This window comes from Canariomyces notabilis, assembly GCF_033297395.1.
Source record: "Canariomyces notabilis strain CBS 508.74 unplaced genomic scaffold N656scaffold_37, whole genome shotgun sequence".
In the NCBI taxonomy this organism is placed as follows: Eukaryota; Fungi; Ascomycota; class Sordariomycetes; order Sordariales; family Chaetomiaceae; genus Canariomyces; species Canariomyces notabilis.
In genome coordinates, this window is record NW_027041859.1 from 193,391 (window position 1) to 206,657 (window position 13,267).

At 55.2% G+C, this 13,267-nt stretch overlaps 5 protein-coding genes and 1 non-coding gene across 6 annotated transcripts; 4 read left to right on the plus strand and 2 right to left on the minus strand.

Moving 5' to 3' along the window:
* Positions 1–31: 31 nt before the first annotated feature.
* Positions 32–2,627, plus strand: N656DRAFT_462330 (cytochrome P450). The gene is made up of 7 exons (XM_064809728.1): positions 32–551; positions 629–741; positions 800–849; positions 921–980; positions 1,035–1,288; positions 1,340–1,412; positions 1,504–2,627. Exons 1-7 carry the CDS (start codon positions 378–380, stop codon positions 2,481–2,483), a joined length of 1,704 nt encoding a protein of 567 aa, XP_064665470.1. The 5' UTR covers positions 32–377; the 3' UTR covers positions 2,484–2,627.
* Positions 2,628–4,047: 1,420 nt separating this feature from the next.
* Positions 4,048–5,125, plus strand: N656DRAFT_462888 (uncharacterized protein). Its single transcript, XM_064809732.1, has one exon. The coding sequence runs from the start codon at positions 4,130–4,132 to the stop codon at positions 4,754–4,756; it is 627 nt and encodes a 208-aa protein (XP_064665471.1). The 5' UTR covers positions 4,048–4,129; the 3' UTR covers positions 4,757–5,125.
* An 890-nt stretch (positions 5,126–6,015) lies between these two features.
* On the plus strand, positions 6,016–7,797 carry N656DRAFT_772283 (uncharacterized protein; the record flags this gene model as incomplete). Its single annotated transcript, XM_064813920.1, has 3 exons — positions 6,016–6,410; positions 6,461–6,744; positions 6,794–7,797. 3 exons carry the CDS (start codon positions 6,016–6,018, stop codon positions 7,795–7,797), a joined length of 1,683 nt encoding a protein of 560 aa, XP_064665472.1.
* Positions 7,798–8,242: 445 nt separating this feature from the next.
* N656DRAFT_t145 lies at positions 8,243–8,348 on the minus strand. Its single transcript has one exon. It is a non-coding gene; the product is annotated as a tRNA-Met (tRNA).
* A 1,372-nt stretch (positions 8,349–9,720) lies between these two features.
* On the plus strand, positions 9,721–12,170 carry N656DRAFT_462551 (uncharacterized protein). Its single transcript, XM_064809730.1, has 6 exons — positions 9,721–9,968; positions 10,037–10,149; positions 10,210–10,354; positions 10,432–11,042; positions 11,102–11,214; positions 11,266–12,170. Exons 1-6 carry the CDS (start codon positions 9,813–9,815, stop codon positions 12,093–12,095), a joined length of 1,968 nt encoding a protein of 655 aa, XP_064665473.1. The 5' UTR covers positions 9,721–9,812; the 3' UTR covers positions 12,096–12,170.
* Positions 12,171–12,244: 74 nt separating this feature from the next.
* On the minus strand, positions 12,245–13,207 carry N656DRAFT_719259 (retinol dehydrogenase 14; the record flags this gene model as incomplete). The annotated part of the gene is made up of 1 exon (XM_064812352.1): positions 12,245–13,207. One exon carries the CDS (start codon positions 13,205–13,207, stop codon positions 12,245–12,247), a length of 963 nt encoding a protein of 320 aa, XP_064665474.1.
* Between the last annotated feature and the right edge of the window lie 60 nt (positions 13,208–13,267).

The following is a 13,267-nucleotide window of genomic DNA, read 5'->3' on the forward strand; positions in this document are numbered from 1 at the left end:
TTCCACTTCCTAGACTCATTAGATAGTTCAATGCACTTTTTATCTTACTAGACAACTGCAACTGCACGATACATTGCCTCGAGCAGACCCTGAAAATCCTGCTATGGCAGGCTTGGGGCAAGCCACCTATCAGGCCATCCCCTTGTCTCGCAACAACAATTAGACTTACTAAGTTCCTACTTCGTACGACAACTCCTACTAATGTGAGGTACCGGCTTGAAGTGCATCTGCACAGTTTGTGCTGTACTGTATGTACATACATCGGCACAGGGTGCCAACCGATGCCGTGCCTGGCAAGTTGGCCACCAACTGCATGAAAGGCAAATGGCACTTTCCCTTTTCTTGGTCTCGTCTCCCCGCCCGTCCCAACACTCTAAATGTCAACGTCAGTCTCCAGACAGTCGAACAGTTTTCCAGGTTTTTTTGTCAGTGTTGTCCATACACGGCCCTCGCAGCTTTTGCCCACCGCCATGGCATTCCCTCTCCGGGAGTCTCTCGAATGCGTGGCTGGCATCACGGCCATCCAATGGACGACCCTCGCCTTGGGCGCTGTAGGCGAACCTGAGCCAGTTCAAACAGATATTCCGCATTGAATACTAATCAGGACATGGAACTGGCCAAACCTTAGGTCTCGCTGTACGCGTCAGTTCGCTGTTTCTACCACCTGTATCTACATCCCGCTTCTAGGTTTCCCGGTCCCAAGCTTGCGGCGATCTCAAACGTGTGGTATGCGTATTATTGGTAGGTGCTTCAATGTGATCGAAGGATACCGTCTCCCTGTGCTGAAAACCTAGCTCAGGGTAACAGGAAAATATCCCATGGCAATTGCTAAGGCCTTGAACAAATATGGTGAGCCCAAGACGACTCTCTCCAAGGAAATGAGCATGCTTGCCAACACAGAACGTGGCCACTTTGTTCAGGAGACGTTGTCCGTATAGGCCCGAACGAACTGGTCTTCATCTCTCCCAAGGCTGCATCAGGTACGCAAAAATAAACACCCGGGACCAGAGCATACAGCTTACGCGGACGCTCAGACATATACGCCTCGCACACAAAACACATGGAGCACTTCCCCAAGGCAAAATTTGTGGATCTCGGTGGAGGAGACAAAGGCCTCACTTGGGAGACAGACCCGGCCAAGCACCGCGACGTTGCCAAAAGGATTGCCCCGGCGTTTAGCGTCAAGTCCATCAGGTCCAAGGAGCCGACCATGCACAAGTACATTGACCTGTTTGTCTGGAAAATGAGGGAGGTGGGAGGCCAACAAGGCGGTATAGAACTTAGGACGGTACGAATCAGATGACGATTCTGCCGCTCACGTACTGATTTTTATCATCAGTGGACAGACTGGGTTGCCATGGACATCTCGGCAGAGCTGGCCTATGGGCACGAGATGCACCAGGTAGAGCGAGGTAAGCAGCAGCCGTTGCAATTTCTGCTCCCTCCGGGTCTCGAGTTTTGTCGTGACCATGGTAAATACCTAACCACTTCAACTACACACAGCAAAGACCGCGCCCTTTCTCGACTCCCTGTGGGGCGTCAACTTCTTCGTTGCCATCCACCAGATCCTCCACAGATTCCCCCTCTTGTCGCCGTTGCAATACGCCTTCGTGCCCCCTGCGGCCATCGTGAGCGAGCTCCGCGCCCGGAGCCTCAACCGCGCCAAGCTCGAGCAACGCATCGCCCAACGCGGCGCAACCAAGCACGCGGATCACTTCGACCAGCTGTCGCCAGCGTCGGCGCCGGATCCCATGCCCAGGGAGAAGAAGCACCTCGAGGTCGTGGCCGCGCAACTACTCATCGCCGGCTACGAGCCCATCTCGAGCCAGTTCCTGTGCACGCTCATGTTCTCGCTGCAGGAGCCCAAGCTGCACCAGCAGCTGGTTGACGAGATCCGCTCCGCGTTTGCGCGGTACGAGGACATCACGCCCGACGCGCTGGCGGGCCTGCCGCTGCTCCACGCGGCGCTGCTCGAAACGCTGCGCCTCACCTTCATCGGCGGCGGTGGGCTGCCGCGCGTCAGTCCCGGCGCCACCGTCGACGGACACCACATACCGCGCGGCGTGGGTGTGCAGTACGCGCACTGGGCTTTTACGCGCAGCCCGCGCTACTTCCACGAGCCGCGTTGCTTCCGCCCGCAGCGCTGGCTGCCGGCTGACCATCCGGCGTGGGACCCGGCGTTTGCAAGCGACGCGACGGAGCATTTCTTTCCCTTCAGTCAGGGCCCGCGCTCGTGTCCAGGTATGGGCCTCCGTGGCGCGAGACGCGGCTGTTTGTTGCCAAGGTGCTCTGGTCGTTTGACGTCGAGCCCGTGCCCGGCCAAAAGCCGGTCGTTTTTGAGGACGCGTTTCGCATGTACGGCATGTGGAGCAAACCGCAGTTCTGGGTTCGGTTGCTTCCGCGGCAGGAACAGGGATTTGACTAATGAGGCTCCGTCAAGGCCGAGTTTGTCATGTCGCTGGAAGGATTTGGGAGGCCGGTAGCGCTGGAAGGGGAGTACGGGCAGCCGGCAAGCGCTGAGAAGCACGCTTTGACTGTCAGGCTTTTGCTCAGTTTCAAGAGTTTCTGAACACAGCCTTGCTCAAAATCGCACCCGACCCGTGTTGTGGGTCGGGGGTTCGAAAGTGTTGACGGTCTGTCGCAGCTGCGGTCTGGTTCTGTCTCGGGGGAGAAGCTGGTTGTCTTTGCTTGGTGACGAACAAGGAAAGAAGTAAAAACAATCGACTCGAGTTTGTTGGATATCGTTTACTCCGTTGATCACTGCTCAAACCTTAAGATGAAGGAAGGTACACATGTACTGTACCCTGATGTCCAGGGCAACTACCCCCGTGCCTGCCTGCCCCCTTCCCGAACCCGTCACGGCTTTGGATAACCCCATCCAGGAATCTCCTAGCACCGCCTAAGAACAAACGTTGTTGGCCTAAGGGCATTGATTAGTCTCTCAACAGAGGTTGCGGGTTCAATTCACACGACGGCGTCCCTGTCGGGGTATATGTAGCTACCAGGAACTTGCTTCCGCGGGCCTCTGGTACAGGTTCTTGGAAATCCTTGTTAGTAAGGTAGGCAACTCTATTTATATCTTTCGTTCAGGTTTCCTCCGTGAACTGTGGTCATCTGATCAATATCATATGTTCGTTGTCTTCAATAGCGGTCAACGGATGCCCGTAACTCATCTCAAATGAGTAAAAGGGAGGAGACCGCTGTGGATCACGGCTATGCTGCGCGATCCTCTGTTAAGATTGGCGTACAGTACTGATGTGAGGTTCGGTTGCAAGGCCGCTGGCAATTCCTGAACTTAAGGGCTATCACGAGTGGTAGAAAATATACTTGCTCTGATTTCTTCTTCTACGAAACATGAATTGCCATGTTCACATTTTCATCCCAACAGCCGGGTGTCAACCACACAATCTTTCCGTCACCACAAACCTCCAGTCCCGGTTTCCAGTTTCCATCATCGTTCCATCGATCTTCATCACCTCATCAATCTTCAAAACGATTAAGGATTCGACTTGGGATAAGGAAAATGTGCACAGGCACCTTCATTCACTTCTGGTGCCCATGTGGCAATCAGGACCCCAACTGTCACCCCTCGAGCGCCGCCGATCCATCGATCAACAAAGAGGAAGGATACAAGATCGTGTATTCCATCGACACTGGACACTACAACTGGTGTGACGAGTACTTCCTGTCGCCCGCCTTCTGCCCCTTCGGTCATGGTCTCCCGCCCTGCCATGATATTTCGTACGAACATCAACACTTTCGTTCCTCATATCTGTGCAGCGATTGCTCAAAGAAGGGCTGTTCACCATTGCTCGAGAAGAGAAGCATGTACGGTCGCCGGGGAGTCGAGGAAAGGATTCAGCATCGCGAGTCGGCAGTGAAGCGGCGGTACGGGTTCACAGACATTACGAAACTGATGGAAGCCGTGAAAGCCGAGATGGGCATAAAGGAACCTGAACAGGCAGAGCGAGCTCATATCGCTCGTCGGGAAAACGCTGGCCCTGGTGGCGCCCGTCTATCCCGAAGATATATGATGAAAGCCGAGATGGGAGAGCGAGCTCATCGGGCACGTCGAGAAAACTACTATGAAAACGCTGGCCCCGGTGACAACCGTCAAGCCCGAAGAGAGATGATGAAAGCCGAGATAGCTCATCGGGCGCGTCTAGAAAACGCTGGCCCTGCTCACGACCGTCAAGCCAGACATCGCGAGACGGCAATGGACCGATATCGGTGGATCGACGAGAAGAAACTGATGGAAGACAGTCGCCGGGGAGTTGAGGAAAAGGCTCAGCATCGCGAGTCGGCAGTGAAGCAGTACGAGTGGACAGACGATACGAAACTGATGGAAGCCGTGAAGGCGGAAGTGGGCATAAAGGAACCTGAAGAGGCAGAGCAAATCCCGAACGAGACCGCTATCCAAGACGCCAGAGAGAACCGACCTGATCAGGCAGAGCAAATCCCGAACGAGACCGCTGTCCAAGACGCCAGAGAGGACCGCTCCCTATTCCAGAAGCTGAAGAGCAGTATGAGGTCTCGGGGAGGTGTCCGAGTCGCGTTTCTGCGCTCAATCGGTCTGGACAAGGCGGTTTCAACCGACCTCAACAAGAACCCCTTGGCTTGCGGAGACATCCGCGATGACTCTGCGCCGGCAGTGAAGAGGGGCCTCAGCCTGAGGAGCCGCCGATCTCGACTGCGGCGATCTGGCTCCAGAGCTTCCATCATATCAATTGCGTCTACAATCAAGGCACTAAACTAGCTCATTCGGCGAGTTGCGGCTGTTTACCGAAGCTCATTGCGGATGCCGCTACAAATGCTGAGATCTAAGCAGACGGGCATCTTGGTTAAGGTATGTCGTTGCTTCCGAATACCTCACAAGTGGTTGGATCCGTACAGAGGAATACTAAGAGGCATCGTAGGGTTAACCGTACATTGACCCCGACAAACCACACGGCTATTCGAGAGAACGGTGTATCTAGCGAGCGCCATCGTCTTGGCGGCAGCATCATATCGCCTGCAACCAGTGAGCAAGAAGTGTGGTATCTCCTACTGCTCGACATCCAGAAGACAATCGTACATCAAATGATGAAAAAGAGACTTTGGCGGGCAGGAATCTGGTGCTTGTACCTATTTATACTGCAGTTAGGGAGTTCCCAACGCCTACGATGGTGTTGCCATGGGAATTGACGACGTACTGGGTGATGACGTCATAGCCACTGTGTGCCCGTCTTGCGCGTCTCTCGCGTCGCGTGTCGCGCCCCACTCACCTATAACCTGCACGAGTCTGGAAAGTTCCAAACACAGCTATGAGAAAACAAAATACCGGTATTCACTGAGGACCGATTAGTATTGAAAGTCAGTGTACCTAAACAAATTATCAGCGAGGTGGACATCGAATCAGGGCACCGGTTCAGGCCGTCTAGCCGCTGATGGGCTGAGGGGGAAATGCCGGCATTGACCAACGGGAGCGCGGATCGGGCACGGCGACCAGGGTCTATCGTCGAGCCCTGGTCCTCGCTGCCGCTCCAGCGTCCGCCGAACAAATTGCATCGCACCTTGCAGTTCCCGCTCCTTCCGTTCATTGAGGCGTCTAACGCTTTTCTTTCTTCCCATTTACTATTTCGAAATGGAGGTTTCCACATCTTCATTTGGCCTTTCCGACGCCTTACCCAGTCAAAGGTGGCGCATGTACTTCGTAAGTCCCCCGGACCATGTCTCAACCGTCTCTTCGGTCCATGAGCCTCACCAGGCGGGAACCTCCGCGTTTTCATTCACTTTTGCTCTCAGTTTCTGCGTGTTTACAGTCATTTCTCTCCTAACACATCATCCATGTCAGTTCTAGCCTTCGGTCCCAGCGACAGTCGGCATCAGACGGTCTGGAGCATTGCGTCGACGTCGACCCGAGTAGACTTCCGTCAAAAGAGGTTCTCTTTCGTGCCGGATCGCACGTCTGGCCGTCGGTCGCTTCGATGCGAGTCCCTACCTTTGAATGGGGCTCGGGATACACGCCTTCCCACCATGTCCCTCGGAAAATTCCCGTCCAGGCTAGACACGCGGGTTCCTGTTGTGCAAGTTCTTCCGTTGAGCAGGCCAAGGGATGCAACCGGTGAAGCCGGCCAGGCAAGGTTCGTCCGGCCTCTGCGCCGGGAAAGTCTACCACAGCGGTCATCGGTCCTGAACACAGCTCCTGTCACCGAATCAAAACTCGAGTCTGCAGAGGAGGCCGCAAGTCGTGAGCACCTGAGCTTCGAATGGGAGACCGAGACTTTAATGGATACGGCGAGCAACAGCGTTGAGGACAGCCCCAGAACACAGTATCCCTGCCCGTTTAGGAAACGGAACCCGGTTAGATTCAATGTGCGTGATCATGGGCGCTGCGCGAACGCTCCGTTCAACTCCATGTATGAGCTGAGGTAGGTGGGCATTCTGTCCGATGCTGCTGCGATTGCTCATAAACAGACAGATGCCATCTCGTCTCACACCACAGACGCAAGAGACCCAGGTATCACTGTCGACGCTGTCTTGCAGAATTCGAAGCCGAGGCAGCGCTCGAGCGCCATATGATGCTCCCCAGGGATGAAATGTGCGAAGTAAACCCCAAGCCTGCATTAGGCGATCCCGAGAATGGGATAACAGAGGAAACAGAAGAGGTACTAACTGCCGATGGTACTACCTACGCGGAGGACTGGACCTGGGAGAGGATATGGCGGCTGCTATTTCCTCAAGACACGGAGATTCCGCATTCTGGTACGATCTTACCACACCTTGTTTGGTGCCTAGCTAACCCTCTCTGCAGACTTTCAGCCTGTTATCGAACTCGCCGAGGTCGATCACGTATTCGACCAGGGACAGGAGGCACTGAAGGCGAGTCTACGAGAAAAATTGCGGCTCCTGCTCCCAGACACCATCGATGATCATTACTGCAGTTTCGTTACCGGCCAACTGGACTTGATTTTTGAGACTCACCGCGCTGATATGATGCGGAAATCCTTGGCGCTCTGCGGCTCGACATCGGCTGGGGAATCCGTTCCAATACCACCAAGGCGACCAAACCGTAGATCAAGAAGAAGCACCTTGCTTCAACCTGGCGGTATACCACACCGCAGTCATCCAGTCGCACCGGACCAGACATTAGCAGCTGTCGAAGAGACCAGAGCAAGTGTCACGAGACGCCACGGAATTGCATCCTTCATCCCCGTCACGCTCAAAACCGGAAAGCAGCCCCCTGCACATCACCATGGAACGGGCACAGCACCATTATCCAGCATACAACACCCCTTTGGGGAAGCAAGACCGTCGCTCCCCCCCGCCGATCTCGAGACCACTACGACCCTCCCCCGCGACCCCCGCGATTCAGGGATTGGAATGCCTTGCGACATATGCGAGTGCGAACCAGACCAGTGCAAGTGCAGAAGCAGCAGCGGCAGCAGCAGCAGCAGTACCGCTCTCTGCCGCTTACAGCAACTTGGCAAAGAGCAGCACACCGTCGAGTCTGAGCCGAAGCGAGGGAGCTCCGAATTGTCGGAATATGTTTCTCCTACGGGTAGCAGCACGCGGAGTTTGCCTTCCCCAGGACAGGTGGCTCTTGCTGCTCGACAGGAGTTGCGCGCTTACAAGCCTACGCTGAGGGTCAATACCAGGGTACTGGATGGCTCTGCTACTGAGGATGGGTTTGGGACAGTCATGGATGGGTGTGGGCATGGGGATGGAGATGTATGTGCTGGTGGGGGTGAGCGCGGGTTTTTCTCGCCGCAGTCATTCAAGCAGCGGGTTTTGAGACAGCAGTTGATGGGCAATTAGCTGGCTCGCATATATGAGAGAGGATGGTTGCGGCGGATTGGGCTACGGAGGACGGTGAGGGTTGGTGTAAGGGGTGATTGTCAAGGAAATTGATGGGTGAGAGAAATACGGATAGTATGCAGATAATGATTTGTACAAAGCAATTCCTCGTCGACCCAGCGTCATGGGTAGGAGATTTTTGACCTTCAATATCACCACTAATTCTCGAAGTTCGTGTCTAGTTATCAGTGTACCCATGTGTAGCCGTAAGGAGAAAAGAGAAGCCTTAAGGAGATCAAGGAGCCCGGGAGCGTTGTTACTTGTTAGATGTATGCCGACATGTGGAAAATCGGCTTCCAGACGCTGTAGGCCGAGTCCGGCTACATAAAAAGATAACAACAAGAAACTTTGAGGCAGTTCTGGGCTCATAGAGAATGATTCCGGTTTCAAGAAAGGGGAAAAAAAATGGGAACTGTGAGGCTCGAACTCACGACCTCAGGATTTCTCTGGTGTTAAACCAGATCACACACTATCGTATGAGACCTGCGCTCTTCCAACTGAGCCAAGCTCCCCTTCTATTTGTGGAGAAAATTTTCTACAATTTTAGTGAATGAGACTACTACGAAGCTGGACAGAAACCGTGCGACTTGGGCAGACGGAGACGGGGGCCCCAAAAGCCGAGAACCTGGTCCCCAGAGCGGCCATGGCGTGAGAATTTGGGGGCGATGGATGGGAGAGTGACCATGATTGTCAGAAATTGATTGCTGCACTGGCAGGCTGGCACGCTCTGAAAATGTGGGGCACCACCCCGTAACCCCTCGCCTCCCAAGGAGCCAAGACCCAACATCAAAAAAAATTCATTGTGCCCATGGGCCGGCATCGAGCCGTTGATCGTTTATTGATGAATTCTTTGCATTTCCGGTAGGTATAGCCCAGCGTATCAACCAGTTATTCATAAGGGAGCCGATCGATCGTTGCTAGGATCACTCCGTCGAACAGAGGCGCCGTCCAAGTTCCCTTACACTAACGGCGGACGGCGATTTCGGATTTAAGAGGGTGAAGCCGCTGACATGCGGGCTGGTTTTGACCATGGTCGCACAAGTTCACCGAACAGAAGGTTGCTTGCACATATCAACCAGGAAATAAGGATATGGGCAAACAACCAGAATAGGTCCGGGACTCTGCGCTAAAACGTTCGGAACTTCGGGTTCGTTCACAAGGCTGAGAGAGCTGAAAAGGCCGCGTGGGAAATCCATCGCAATTGTCGGCCTGACGGTCTCATCTCGCCGATATGTGCCCCTCCCGTGCCGACATCTTCTGTCTCTACGAGTTTGATGTGCTGCACGGTCCCTGCCGTTCCGGCATGTTGGTTGGGGGCTGCGAGAACCCCGCACCTAATTGGTAGACCTCCTGCTGGCCAGCATGTGGCGCGATCTGCCAGCAATGCCATGTACAACCATACAAGCAGGTACAGTACACTACATGCACCATACCTACCTCGCAGGCTCGCAGCTTCCCAGATGGCACTAAGGAAGGAGCGATGTACATCCTTGTACCCTCGCTTGGGACTTCAGTTGGACACTCGGGCAGATTCCAACCATGCTTTCAATCAAACACGACAAACGGCCAACAAAAGCGGCTTGCATTGTGGCGGACCGGGGTGGTGTCCAAACGCGGCTCTGGTGGCACTGGTGCAGGTAGGTCAGACACGATGCTACTACAGCCTCCAGGCAGACCAGATGCCACAAATTCTCACCAGATCGTTGGGAACAGCTGTGATATCTGGTGTGGCAGACAAGGCAGGGATTGGGAAATACACCTCCAAGTGGGAAATGGTTACGCAGGCGTCTAGCAGCGGTGTTACCAGCACTTTTAAGGCTCAGAGAGCCGCATCATGTTGACAGTCCCCCGGCTGGGCACTTGAAGTTGTCAGTGTCGCCGACTCACCGTGCTAGTGATAGGCTTCGTCGGCATCCTCTCTGTGTCAACACTCGACAGTCCCTCGCCGCTGTGATTTGGGGACGAAAGTTGCAATCATGGGCGCTTACGTCTCGACGGCGAATTGTGCTGCGCACTACGGCACCCCTCCGAACTGCACCGTCATCCGGTCCGATGACGGATTGACGGCAATCGCGCTCGGCGACAGCACCCCCGGCCGGTTCTCAGGAGATCCCGACATTGCTGGAATTGGGGTACGCTGGTCTGACCCTTTTGCTGCCAGGTGCTGGCTTGACTGACGAACAGACAACAACTCCAAAAGGTCCTCGGTGCATTTCTCACCACCACCGTCTTCTCGCTGCTGCTGTCCGTCGCCAACATGTTTTGGTGGTCCATCAAGTACGTGTTGAAGCCGCACTTACGCATCACGAGGGAGTAAGTCACAGCGATACTCATGCGCTAGGTATCATGCAAGTGCTTACTTACCCTTTTCAGGGAAAAGGCCCTCAAAAACTGGCAAATCAGCATCGCCGGCATCCTCGAAACACTCTGTTTAACGCTCTCAGACCAGCAGGTGTTCACGGGCGGCGCCTATGCCATTACTCTGCGCTACGCAAAGGCGTGCTCCATTTCGGCATACGTATGCACAACCAGAGCTGCCCCTTTTTTGCCCTTTCTGACTTCAGATTTCGAGGCTGATGGGTGATCACTGATCAGCATTACAATGTCGTGGCAAACATACTCCTTGTCACCTGTGCCACTCACTTGATGGCTGTCACCGTGTCGAAGCACTACTGGAAGCACCCATACGTTGGCATCCTGCGCATAATCGTCACGACCCTCGTCTACGTGATTACTGGCGTGCTGCTCTCGAACCAGGGCGATGGGTCTCTCGGTTTCCCTACTCAGGTCCCGCCCATGACCGACCAATACAACTTGATGCTTCTCCCAGCTGCCTGCTTCCAATCCGGCGAGTTCCTGTTTGGCAGCGAGATCAAGAATGCACTAGAAGCGGGCTCGTTCCAAGCCTTCTTCACCGGACAGATACACGGGTGGACCAACTTTCTGATCATGTTCCTCTTCTTTATCATTGCTGTTCTGGTGAGTCTAGGGCGAGTCATCCGCCGCGGGACCGGCCACAATGGTCGGCGAAAAAGGTTCATTGCGAGGGTTGGGAAGACCTTACCCTTTCTCTTCAAAGCCAAGCGCTTCTTCTATTTCCTGTTCGGTCTCTATCTGCTCGCGGGTATTGGGATATCGGCGTGGACGGTCATCGACTCCGCGTTATACGTCTTTGAGCTCCGTCGTTGGGTGGACCACTCGGTCTGGTACGGACTCCATGTTCGAGACTGCTATGGGAGACGAACTGACCAGGTTACACTGTCAGGCTTGAGCGTGTCCGCAACATCAATCCCGAAAACGACCCCTCCACCTTTGGCCAACTCGTTCCACTGCTGCTCATGTCACTGACCGTCTTCACCTTCCTCACCATCCTCAGCGGTAAATCTGCCAACTACCCCTTTTCCATCATTCAATCTGACCATCTCGCAGAGCGCATCCACGCGCGCCGCAAACGCGCCAGTCGGCTCGAGTATCTCGCCTCCAAACGGAAACCTCGCTCACCAGGGGCGAGCAGCACGGCCGTGCAAGCCAGTGACTCCCACGACAATGACGGCAAGAGCAAAACATTGATTGGCGTCGCCATAAGCGAGTGGCCCGACGGCACCCCGACCCCTCCCTCGTCCAATATCATGTACACCATCCCGCTCGACTCCCACAGCAGCAGCAGCACATGCACAGGCACAGCAGCAGGCAGCTCGGCCCCAGCTCATAGCGTGAAATCCGGAGGTCAGCGAGCGTCTGCTTCTGCTTTTAGATCAACAGGGACGTTGACCAAACCGCAACACCCGCATACACAGCCGCAAACCCCGTCTGCAAGCGGAAGAACTCCGCCTCTGCCATCCTATATCCCGACCAACGAGTATACTAACCGCAGCGTGGACGGCACGCCCTATCTCGCCCCGCTCGGCTCCTTTTCCTCGCCTCTGCTCCCTGAATTGCGAATCCTTGGCCTGCAGGACTACAACAGCCATGATGACGTTTTACCAAAGACCAATTCGGAGGTATCCCTGCATGATCGGGGTGCTCAGGGGCTGGGCCTGGAGGGATACACACATCGGGATGCAGGCGGGGAGGTTGCGTCCCCTCCGCCAGTGCCTAACAAGGACAAGACGGTTGATGGGCAGGGGAGGGCGTTCCAGTTAGGCACCCCTAAGGCAAGCAGTAGTAGTTTGAACCTGGAGAGGCGGCGGCATAATGGGGGAAGTCCAGGTGAGGAAGGGCCGGCCTTCGGGATAAAGGGGAAGAACAAGACTTTCTAGGGGGGTGTAGTTATTCATGACTGTAATTGTAGTGAGAGGGGATCGAAGGGCAATGGTTAGAGTTATATAAGAGGAGAGAATAATACCCATTCCATTATGCCCATTCTGTGGTACTAACTAGTAGTACAATGATATCAAAATAACACACCCTAGGTACCAACAAACCTCGCGAGCTCATTCTCAGTCCACTCCCAAAGCCTCTCCGCCAACGCATCATCCCTTCCCAACTCCGTCGCACACCCGGCAATCCCAACCGGCTCGTAGTACTCCCCCGACTGCACCTCCCTGCTGACCGACGCCCAAAGCTGGTTTTTTACCCCCTGATCCACAGGCGTCACAAGATGGCTCGCCACCTTGCCCAGGACACGAACAGCTAGCGGCGACCCCGTCGCATTATTCATCAAATTCGTCCGCACAATGCCCGGGTGGATCGCGACGACTGTGAACCGCTGCGGATCCAACAGCCTTGCCATGTGCCGCACCCAGAGGATCATGGCCAGCTTGCTCTGGCCGTACCGCCCGTACGGCCCCAGCGCGTCGGCCGTGGTCCGCAGCGTCTCGAAGCGGATGCCTTCGGGTTTTGGCGCGTATACGTGGCCGTGGGAGGACAGCATGATGATACGGACGTCGGCTTCGGGGACAGTGGCAGCAGCAGCGGTGCGCTCGAGCAGGGGGTGCAGTAGCTTAGCCAGTAGTGCATGGCCGAGGTAGTTTGTCCCAAACTGGAGTTCGTATCCGTCCCTGGTCAGACCAGGCGGGACAGCCATGACGCCGGCGTTGAGCATGAGGATGTCTAGCCGGGTGGACTCGGCCTGGACGGTACGAGCCGCGGTCTGGACTGACTCAAGCGAGGAGAGGTCGAGCTGGAGGAGCTTGATCGTCGGTGAGGGCTTGTCCTTGGGAAGCTGCGCGTTGATCTCGTCCGCCGCGGCTCTGGCCTTGTCGAGGTTGCGGGCTGCGAGCCAGATTTGCGCGGGATTGTGGCGCGCATATTCCAGCACGCACTGCTTGCCCAGGCCGATGTTGCCGCCCGTCACGAGAATGACCTTGCCGTCGAGGGGAGGAATGTCCCGCGCTGCGTTGAAGGAGACGGATTTCTTGCAAAAGTTCATGGTTGTCCGATGTGTAGGTCGGTGTCAATGGAAGTGGACCAAGTGGTAAGACTCAAGATG